The 11,523-nt window shown below is 43.7% G+C and overlaps 1 protein-coding gene across 1 annotated transcript in view; it reads right to left on the reverse strand.

The window, feature by feature from the left end:
• The window catches only part of PLPP4 (phospholipid phosphatase 4), an 86,458-nt gene extending 75,151 nt beyond the window's left edge, over positions 1 to 11,307 (reverse strand). Inside the window, exon 1 of the mRNA XM_035137980.3 lies at positions 10,809 to 11,307. Within this exon, the coding sequence (XP_034993871.2) occupies positions 10,809 to 10,864 (56 nt within the window). The 5' untranslated portion in view covers positions 10,865 to 11,307. The remainder of the gene's footprint in view (positions 1 to 10,808) is intronic.
• Positions 11,308 to 11,523: the final 216 nt, after the last annotated feature.

Here is an 11,523-nt window from a genome sequence, read left to right on the forward strand (position 1 = left end):
TTACAACCATTCCCCACCTTGTCACTACTGTATTTTTAAAGTCCATGCATCTCATAAGCAGCTGTGTTTCTTTTTTTTAAAAAAATACACCCAAATCTACTTCAAGTGTTTAATGAGCAGACACTTTGTTCCAGTTTGTATCTTGTAATCCAGATAAATATATTTATATTGGTATCAGGTATACAAGATACAAAATGTAGAAATCAAGTTCACAAATCAATGCAGAGAACATAATAACATACGAGTTTGCAGAAATACAATATGAGACACCTTCAAAGACTAGCTGGAACGATAACATTTTATTATTTAGCTATTTATATTAACACCTAGCTAATGCCTAAAACACATTGCAGATAGTGCCAGCCTGATCCCAGTGGACACAGAGTTCCATAATCTCAGTAACCACAACTCTGCATGCACATTTCTAGTTAGTGATAACATGACATTATGAGAGCAGTTACTCATGCCTCAGTGATGGACCATAAATTTAGTGCAGGGATATAAAAAGGTGGTCCTTTAAATACCACAAAATTATGAAGAAGCCATAAACTTCACTCTGACTTTGTGCTGTGTCTAGTCTAACAACAAAAATAGTGACACTCTTCAAAAGGAACATTTTGATTTAGCATCACTGCAAGCCTTATTCAGGCATTATGGTCTCCACAAGTAGAGATCGGCTTTATACACTTTCAGCAGTACTAAACTATGTAGAATTAGTGGTCTGTGTTCCTCTGCCCACATCTGCCTTGAGGTTCCACGTTAAAACTTAACCTTTGTTTAAGCAGCTTCTAGAAGATCATGCAATCTCCCCTCGACTTCTCTTATCCATCTCGCATCCTCACTGTCATTCATTTTAACATCATAACGCTATATCTAAGTTGTCGTTTTGGTGGTGTGATTCATCTCAGCCCCCTGTCCAAAGTATGGATGTTCAACCCTATATTTCATCCTACAGTATCCAGCATGCTACATGCAAACAGGTGGCCACAGAAGGTCAGAAACTTAATAAAATAAAACCATAGGGTGCTGACATGCTGCATAACATCAGTTGATCCATCTAGCTCAATGGGTCTCCAGGTGATGATGAAACCTGGGACTTTTTGAATGCAAAGCTTAGATGCTACCACTGAGCTTTGGGAGTTACTGTAATTGTTTTTGTAAGACACATAGTTCCTCCACCCGCTTTTGCTTCTGGCCCTGCCTACCTCAGGCATGCAGTCCAAAAGGTTATCCAGAATGGAATGCACACCTTGATACCAAAAAGGTTGCCCCAACCCTGATGTAGACAGAGGTGGACAGAGAACAGGAGGATCTGGCAGCCTTTTCTCTCCAAGAAAAGGCAGTAAAGGGAACTAGGATTGCAAAGCAATCTACTTTATCTCTTGTTTCTGCTTGTGAAAAAAAAGCACCATTACTCAAAAGAGTAAAGCGGGGATGCAGATAGATATTCAACTACCGTATTTACTAGGCACAGAAATGTCTAACTATGACTCTGAATCATGTCTGAATAGACCTGCTAGGTCAAACATTCTGCCTTCAAAAGCATACACTTATCTTATCCCTGATTTGAACCATCATTAGGCTACTTAAGCTATCTAACTTCTGTAGCAGAACACCCTAGAGGATGAGGTAACCTTCACCATTTGATATTTCTAAATGCAAAGGAGTTTTCACTTACTCAAATTTTAATTAGGTTATTAATTACTCATTCATCAAGTCCAGCTGATGCCATCTCAAACAATTGCTTGCAGTTTTATTACTTTTATGGATGCCATACTCCCACTCTAACTAAAATATGTGTCACACACCAGTGCTTTGCGATAACTTAGGCCCAAGAGTTTTCCGCACTTTGAAATAGCCGAATATTCCTAGTCAAGTCCAGCCAGGGTGATTCACATGCAAAAACCAGTCTGAATCTTGCGTGCCTGGATGCTCACAAAAGAGAGGCATAGTGAGAAAAAGAAAGCATGTCCCATGAGTGTGCACAGGCATTCATGGTTGTTATGTGCTGTGCACATCACCCTTACACTGCACCACTGTTGGTGCTCTGGAGAAGTGGAAGTACTATAAATATAGGTACTGTCCCTTGTCCTGAAATAGGGCATCAGAACTCTCCTACTGGACAGCACCCATTCTTGGCTGTACTGTACTGCAAGGAAAGGCGGACTATCGGGAGAATTTTATGCACAGCACAAAGAAAATAGCCATTACAGCACTGGTGTTTGCTATCACAGTTAAATAACAAGGCCAAGATACTATATATGCAAAACAGAGGGCTCCTTTACTGTTATCTGACAATCAACTGAATTCCTGTTACAGATGATCTGGTGGGATGAGTTAACTTTTCTACCTGTACTTATTTTTCATTCCTTAAAGCTAGAACTAATGAACACAGGATGTCTCTCTTATGTGGTTTAAAGTGCCAGACTCTGGAAATGTATTTGGAGTAATAGATACCTTAGAAAAACCAGTAATTATTTGCAAATCCCTTCTCATTAAAATCAATCTTTTGATCCAGCAATGAATTTGATAACCTGGCTTGATAAAGAATTCTATTTTTCTTTCTCTACTTTCATCCAACTTTAGTATTCAAGGAACAGTGAAGTTTACTCCCATGAATACAGAATGCAAACCTGACAGCATTTGCCCCAGATGAACCAGCAACTCTGTGGCATAGTCACAAAGAAGAAAAAGAGCTTTCACCAACTCTCCCCCTTCTGAGAAAAGTGCAGTTTCAGTTCCTGCAGCCTTGAAAAAAAAAGATATTAGAACTGTTGTTCATAGTTCACTTTTTCAGGGAGCACATCAGATCTATGGGGAAGATAAGGAAAACTAAGAGAAATGGGGTTGTCTTTGAAACTGGCTTCTCTTGTTCTGGGAATAAGATTAGACAATAGTGACCCACAATACAACCAGCACTAACTCATCACCATCTTGCTGACCCTTGGTAAACCCCACTAGGAAAGTATTGTTTGGGAACTAGTTCCACAGTCATTATGCTTACTCCTATTGAACATCCATTCTCTAGGAACTGAAGTTCCAACAGCATTGGGTGGGAACCAGCTTCTGCACTCCTGCAATAGTCTATCCCTGCAACAAACCATGCTTTGTCATGACATGAATGATCATGACACTTTGTCATGACAGTGATCTAAAATGTGTTCCTGTAATCAGTAATCCTCTTGCTTCTAGGGAAGGGAATTATCCCGACTTTCTTGTGCCCTGATAATTAATTTCTGGCAGAGGTGAGATGTCTTTTCCACCAGGACTGACTTTCTGGTCAACAGTTCCATTTCATAGCCATTGTGTTACACTAGCTCACCTGAACCCCTTCTACTAAACACAAACACATAAAACATAACAGAGGATTGTAGCAAAATGCATCATACTAGCATAAATCTGTGAGTAGTTCCCATGGTGGTTAGCACACATGGAAATCTTATCACTTGTCAGCAGGAGTCCCACTGAGAGTACTCCTGATAAATACAATTCCATCTTTATTTGACTCTGTTATCACAAATCAGCTAACAACCAAGCTTTCACAACATCTATTGTAATTATCATTAAAATCATGTTGCCTGAATCCATGCCTAGTCATGTGTCGTTTCCATAATGAGGGCATCCAAGTATGAATTCTGGTGCTGTTCTGTATTTTATTAGCCTTACCAATTTATGTGGGACAACATTTATGGAGCAACAGACTAACTGCTTTAACATGAAGATGTCACATTTATCAAGCATTATTCATTTCTCCCCCCAAAAAATGAAAAGGAGGGGGCCAATGTACTTTTGAAACCTCATTCAGCTAACAATCTATCAGCAACAACACAAATCCTAATGACTTTTGCAAATACGTGGTAGAAGGGAGTGGCATTGCATTTTTCTGTGCTACCAAGCTCCAGCAACAGATACACCAGGCACTTAAATTCGTTATTTTCATCTACTCAATGGGAATATTATACACATGGATCCCAAATTTTCAGGTGGATGAAATGCTCGGGGCAGCCACTATGGGGAATGTTTCCTTGTAAAGAGAGCACAGTAGAGAGCGGTGGCATTTTTGTGCTGTCAATTGACAAATGTATTCGTTTAAAATATTTATAGTCCACTCTCCATCTGGAGATATCTGGGCAAGTAAACAATGAAATCTATTTAAAAAAAACAAAAAGACCATAACAATTATGAGCAGAATACAATACACTGAACAATTAATCACAGAAATGGAAAAATAAAACTGCAGTTCCAGCTTTTAATAACTTACAAAAGCCAGAGTGAAGAGCCAAGTTTTAAGCTGTGTCTGAATAAAAGAACTATAGGCACCTGCTGAATTTCAGAGGGGAGAGTTCCATAGGCGGGGTAGAAGGTTTATGGACATAACATAATGGAGCAGGTGGGGAATCAGCTAAAAGGAGGCAGCTCAGTGGTAATATTATATGCTTTGGATGTAAAAGGAAGCAGATTCAAATCCTGGTATCTCCAGGTAGGAGTGCAACTAATATAATAATAATAATTAATAATAATAATAATTCATTATTTATACCCCGCCCATCTGGCTGAGTTTCCCCAGCCACTCTGGGCAGCTCCCAATCGAGTGTTAAAAACAATACAGCATTAAATATTAAAAACTGCCTTCAGATGTCTTTTAAAAATAGGATAGCTGCTTATTTCCTTGACATCTGATGGGAGGGCGTTCCATAGGGCAGGTGCCACTACTAAGAAGGCCTTCTGCCTGGACCCCTGTAACCTCACTTCTTGCAATGAGAGAACTGTTAGAAGGCCCTTGATGCTGGATCTTAGTGTCCGGGCTGAATGATGGGGGTGGAGACGCTCCTTCAGGTATACAGGACCGAGGCCATTTAGGGCTTTAAAGGTCAGCACCAACACTTTGAATTGTGCTCGAAAATGTACTGGGAGCCAATGCAGGTCTCTCAGGACTGGTGTTATATGGTCCCAGCGGCCACTCCCAGTCACCAGTCTAGCTGCCGCATTCTGGATTAATTGCAGTTTCCGGGTCACCTTCAAAGGTAGCCCCACATAGAGCGCATTGCAGTAATCCAAGTGAGAGATAACTAGAGCATGCACCACTCTGGCGAGACAGTCCATGGGCAGGTAGGGTCTCAGCCTGTGTACCAGATGGAGCTGGTAGACAGCTTCCCTGGACACAGAATTAACCTGTGCCTCCATGGACAGCTGTGAGTTCAAAATGACTCCCAGGCTGCGCACTTGGTCCTTCAGGGGCACAGTTACCCCATTCAGGACCAGGGAGTCCCCTACACCCGCCCACACCCTGTCCCCCAAAAACAGTATTTCTGTCTTGTCAGGATTCAACCTCAATCTGTTAGCCGCCATCCATCCTCCAACCGCCTCCAGACACTCACACAGGACATTCACCGCCTTCACTGGTTCTGATTTAAAAGAGAGGTAAGACTTCAATGTGAAATGGTGGAGAGTTCCTGCCATTCAGTGCAGACCAGGGGTGGAGAAATGTTTTCAGTTCAGGGGCTGCATCACCTCAAAAAGAGCCTCCTGAGGGTGGAACCAGAAGCAAAAGTGAGTAGAGCAACAGATATGTATAGGAGGCTACATTCCAGCCATGCAAAAGTCAGGTGTTTCTACACATGTGTTCACACACCTCTCCATTCAGTAAGCAAGAGGCATCATCACAATACAAGGACTATGATAATTCAGCCAAGCAAAAGCATGGAAGTAGGGCATGGGGTGGTAAGGCTGGTGGAGTGAATGCCTGTCCTACCAGACAGAGAAGCTTGGAGCACCACATCCAGCCCTGGGCCTGAAGTTCCCAACTCCTGGTGTAGACAATAGACCCGTGTTCTGGCTCAATATCAGGCAACTTCCCTATGGACAAGCCTCAGCTCTCTAAGAAATGAACAGATTCAACCTGAAGGAGCCCCCATTCAAGGCTCCTTCTTTTAGGCAACTGCAAAATTTTCAATGAATAGACCACAACCCTCCAGCCCACAGCCAACCATGTCAGGGAATCTCCTAGTTCAGAAGATATCAGCCATCGATGTGCAACAAAGTACTGTAGTATCTTATAGCCTTCAAAAGTTGTTGTACCAACATTTTCAGGCAGTTCTGGAAACATCAGATGGCATGATCATCAATGTTAATTAAAAAGCAATCAAGCTGAACAAGAGACGGCAATCTCTACATTTGCCAGTACAGGGTAAACTTTTGTCTTACACAGCATGTTAACCAGCTCATGCTTTTTTAAAGAACTGAGAATAACTACAAGCCTTTTATCTAAACTCAAGACCAACATAACAGGAAATGCATGAAACATCTCAGAAACTATAGTCCTCCCTGCCCCCTCCCCAAGAGTTGTTCACTTTAATGCAGCAACAGTCTTGCTCCCCGAGTAAGAATTTTGCCACTTCCATTCTCCTGAAGTAACTCTATTCTCACCTTCAATGTTAACAGGAGCATATTCTCTGTGGGTAGCCAACAAACTTTTCCATGCTGTTGAACTCCATCTCCCATCAGCCCCAGTCAACACAGTCAGGGGTTCTCAACTGCCAGCCTAATCCACAAACCAAAACACTTGGGATGTTAGAATGAGGGAAAGGGGATTTCCCCCTTTCTTCAGCTGGGTTGAAGACTGTAGCTATTCGATCTGTCCTCCCTTATATTGCATCCCAATCTTGAACTCATTCACTCCCTTTTAGAAAATGATATCTATGCATGCTTGCAACCATGCTAATGAACAGAATAGAATAGAATAATTTATTGGCCCAAGTATCAACTATACTGGAATTTTGCTTCGACTACATTGCAATGTTAAGAAAAAACGTACCTCATACAACCACTATTCCCCTCACAATAAAACAGCACAGCAAAAAAAAAAAACCATACCACCAACTGGCCTCCCTTTCGCCCACAACTACAGATTCGACAATTTGATGGCACAAGGAAAAAACTATTCCTGTACCGACGTCCAGATGGGAGTAAATCAAACGAGTGATGACCAGGATGTGAAGGGTCTACTCTCTCTGCTCTCTTCCTGACTCGAGCAGCATAAAGTGTCTCTATTGGGGGCAAACTAACACCAATCACCCTCTCTGCAGTTCTTACTGCTTGTTGGAGCCTCATCTGGAAAAGACTTGGTTGGATACATCTGATGCTTCCAGGAAGCATTGATGGGCAATGTGCCAGCTTGTGGGCAGAGAAAGCAACAGCTTTAAGCATGCCCCACCTAGAGATGCTCCTCATAGCTTCTGACCAACAACGATCTCACTCTCCCTATATGCAGTATAGAATTTGCTGGCTGGTGTCAAAGAGTTGAATGGGGACCTTTTTGTCCCATGGTTTGATTGACCTAGAAGAATGGCTTTTGTTTTTTCTACTCTGAAGACTGACCATTAGTGAGGTCCCCAAGTTAAATAGGTTGGTTGTATTTGATGGCTTAGCAGGTATGTGCAGGAACAGGTAGGCACCCTGAGACATTTTTGCAGGTGAACGGTGATTGCACTCAGGGCTGTGAGACCCAGGAGGACCATATGTATCATTTGGGGGGCTAACCTGTATCACCCACTCAGAACTACAAGGCACCAAGGAGAGAGGAGACAGGAATACCTTCCTCCTCACTTGAAAGGTGTGGCCTGCGGGATATATTTCACTATTTCCTTGGCAGGAGTTTCATCCAGTTATATATGCTTTATTTCCCTGTTAGAAGGATTGAAGTTTATCCCCACATATGTTTTCCACCCATTCAGATCTTACAATGTAGCGAATGAAAGTGACCCTAGTTAAACCCCACACTTGGTGTCTTACTACACTATTTACATGTTTCCGCATACAAACATCTGATGTGGTAGCCAATCCAAGCTGGAACATCAATGTTATCTTTTCCTCTCATAGCCTACAGTACAATTCTGTGAAGATTTCCCTGCATTGGGGCATTTCAAACTGTGACCTATTAATCACCCCATCTGTAATTTTTAGTGGTACCAGAGGGAGGTCTTTTTTAAAAAAAAGAAGGGGAGATCCCATAGAAAGGGAGTCTTTCTCCTCCCTCTCATCAGCTTTGGCAAGCAGGCAGGACTATTCTGAATATTTAATTGAAAGCCTGCCCACTATTTTGTAACATATTGATTGGCCTAATAAAAATCCTTAATGTGGATTTTTATTATGGGCCAACACCGCTACCTTTGCTTTCTCTATAGTCAAACAAATATTCTACTGACACACAGAACAGAAATCACAAAATGTGCACTGCAAATCCTTCCAGGCTTACCAGCATAAAAGTGAACACTGTCAGCATGCACTAACTTAACAAAAAGTTGATCCAAACAAAATTGTATTGTAAGCTTTTCTGATCAATGTATCTGGAGGGTGAAGGCTGGTATTAACAGGAAAAGGAGGGAGCTCAGAGAAATCTCGCATCCAATCATTGGAGCAAGCCCTTAATGTTACTTTGGGAGCCCCTTAAGGTAGCCTTGCCTAACGAAACTCTTGTGAGAAGTTATTTAAAGAGATTTGCATTGTTCTTTTACTTTGTGCTGAATACATGCCCTTCAAATCCTTAGTCCATGCTGCAGGTTTCAACGGAAAGGAGAATCCCAAATAAGGGTTACCAACTGCTGTGTGGCATTTCAAGGCTGTGAAGTGAAAGCCAAGTGTGTTCCCTATTTTTTTGGGGGGGGGGGGTATCTGCTACATAATTTTTCCCCCTAGAGAAATGTGGTTTGCCTCTTCTAAGAAAGGTGGGGTACAGAAGGGTGAGTTTTTGTTTAAAAACAAGAAATGTGACAAATCATTAAAAAATACACACAATATTCCTTGTTGAGCAAAATAGACCCTGCACCATTTTTAAGTTATATTACATAACTTGTCCTCCTCCACCCTGCAAGGGAAAAAAAAGACAAAACAAGGCACCAAATACAGCTGATTCGCTTTCTTTTTTAAAAGAAGATGAGAATCGGCAACTGTTTTCTACTACAGTACTTCCAAGCTACAGCGTGCAGAACAAAAGCCAAACACTTGGTGGAAATTACTCAGCACAAGTGCCCAAGATCCTTTACAATTATCAAACATGCAACACTAACATAACCGTCCCAGCCAATTAAGAAGCAGCAGTGGTGCAGGGAGGCTGTGGAGGCAGCAGGACAAAAACATCTTTTCTTCTGTTTCCCCCACTTCCCAAATCACAGTCATCTTTCTCCCTCTTGTCAGCTTCCAGCAAAAGGCAGGAGGAACCTATTCAGCAGATTCCTGGCACAGGCAAGGAGGAGAGAACAGAGCATATAAGCCGAGCCTCACTGCAGCACCTGCACTCTCAGGTCAAGATTCCTTGATGTTGTTCAACTGGTCAAAGAAAGCATGATTTTCTTTTTTATCTTTTTTATCCTCAGTGGAGTGAGGAATTGAAATAAACAACTGTGCTAGCAACCTTGGTGCTGTTTATCACTTTCTGTACTTTAAAAAAAAAAACACTACAAGCCTATGCATGACTACTCAAAAAGTAAGTCTCCTTGATGTCAATGGGACATATTCTGGAGTAAGCAGCCATAGAGCTGCCACCTTACAGCATGTTGGGGAAGGGCTGCAGCTTAGGGTTAGAGCATGCAGAAGGTCCTATGTCCGATTGCAGGCATCTCCAGGGAGGGCTGGTAAAAACCCTGGAGAGCTACTACCAGTCAGTGAAGGCAATACTGAGCTAGATGGACCAATGGTCTGACTCAGTGTAAGCCGGCTTCCTATGTTAACTCAGCAGTGCCACTGGGTTCAGTAGAGCTTACTCCCTTGTATGTGGGCATAGGATCGCAACCGAAAGTTATAATGAGGAGAAGAGCATGAACAGAAAAGTTGAAGCAGGTTGAGGGAGAATTGAAAGTATGGATAGGATGCTAAAGTGAGCCACTAACAATGATTTATTTATTTTTAGTGGAACAAAATTTAAACAAGCCATTTAACAAATACAGTGCTAGTCATGGGGATTACTGTTGGGGAGACTGTAAGTGAAGCAGAGAAAGGCACAAATATTGAGGAACACACAAAAAAGGATTTCTCCTGGTGTTGATCCCCTCCTCCCCTTCTAAACCATTCCCAGCAGATATTGAACAGAACTTATACAAAGGGACAATTTACAGCCACACGTTGCAATCATGTTCCATTATCTAGATTATGCTGTTTTACAAATTCTTCAAACTTATTAATTTTCATGAGAAGAAGAAAACAATACCACCACCCCCCGGTGGACCAAACTGCACCAACCAATGGCCGGTTGTGTCAATGTTTTACTGTTGGGAGCATTTTAACACCCCTCCCCTCAGGTAGCTTTAGAAGTGAAAAACACGTTCTGTGAGGCAGGATTCGTTTGTGGCAGGGCTGCCTGTTTCCAGTGACAGGACTTAACTCTGGAGCTCGCATAGGTGTAATAGAGGAAGGTGTCTGAGCGTGTGCAGAGTGCATTTCTTTTCCTACCATGTGACCACAAGCAGACTTCACATATTGGGCGGGGGGGGGTATAGAGAAAGACTTTTAAGGTAAAAGAGAGGGTAAGGCTTGGGGAGGCAAGCTCATTTTGGGAAGCTTTCAATGCCGCAGGTCCTCCCTGGCCACCTTGACAGGTAGGGCGCGCAGCTGGAGCCTCTTCCTCCCGCAGCCACAGATCTCCCGGATTAGATGCACCCAAAGGCCATCTAGTCCATCCCCTCCCCTCCAACTCTCCCCTGCTCCGGCAACGGAGCTTTTTAATAATAATAATAATAATAATAATAATAATAATAATAATAATGCGCGCTGGCGAGGCGAGCCGCCGTCGAGAGAAAACTTCCTCTGCTACTTACATGAAGACACCGAAGAGCAGGGCCCGTATCCCCACCTCTAGAGCAAGGTCCCACATGGCTCGGTCCAAAGAGAAGACGTGCTTTTTGGGGGGGGTGATGGTGGTGTGGAAGCAGGTGAGAGGTCCGATCCACTCGACCGGCGGCTGCTTCACCACCTTGGTTTTAATCCCATGGAAAGAGGCAACAGGGAGGTGAGAACCTCAGCCCAAGCGCGGCGTCTCTCCGGAGCCTGAGAGCGAGAGCGAGCCCTCCGTGGCCAGCCGAGTCCAGCGCGGCGCTCCGAGTCCATGCCAAGCGCCAACCAAGCGCCCGGGAGTGCAGCAGCCTGCGCCCTAGACGGCAGCCGCGACTGCGGCGTCGGCGACTACGCGCTGGCCTCTTGGAGCCGCTGCTGACTCTCCCACCCGGCGCTGCCGCTCTTCGCCTTCTGGCCGGGACTCCCTTTCCTCTCGCAGCCTCGCTCTAAGTACGCCTGGCAGGAGAGACGCCTTTCGCTTCCGAAAGCAGTCTGGGCTGAAGGGATCCTGGGGGGTTTCCATGCCCCTCCCCGTCGAGGAAAACTATCTGTTGCCTGCCTCTAGTGGTCCGACGCTCTCCTGCCTCCCCGCCTCCCGCCCACCAGCTCGGGAGATTCCCCTCTGGCAGGATCTCCTTGGCTCTCTTGATCAGCATCCGGAGTTGCCCATTTTCGCCCGGAGAGACGCGTTACCCAGGA

Source organism: Zootoca vivipara, chromosome 5 (genome assembly GCF_965207765.1).
Source record: "Zootoca vivipara chromosome 5, rZooViv2.hap1.1, whole genome shotgun sequence".
NCBI classification, from domain to species: Eukaryota; Metazoa; Chordata; class Lepidosauria; order Squamata; family Lacertidae; genus Zootoca; species Zootoca vivipara.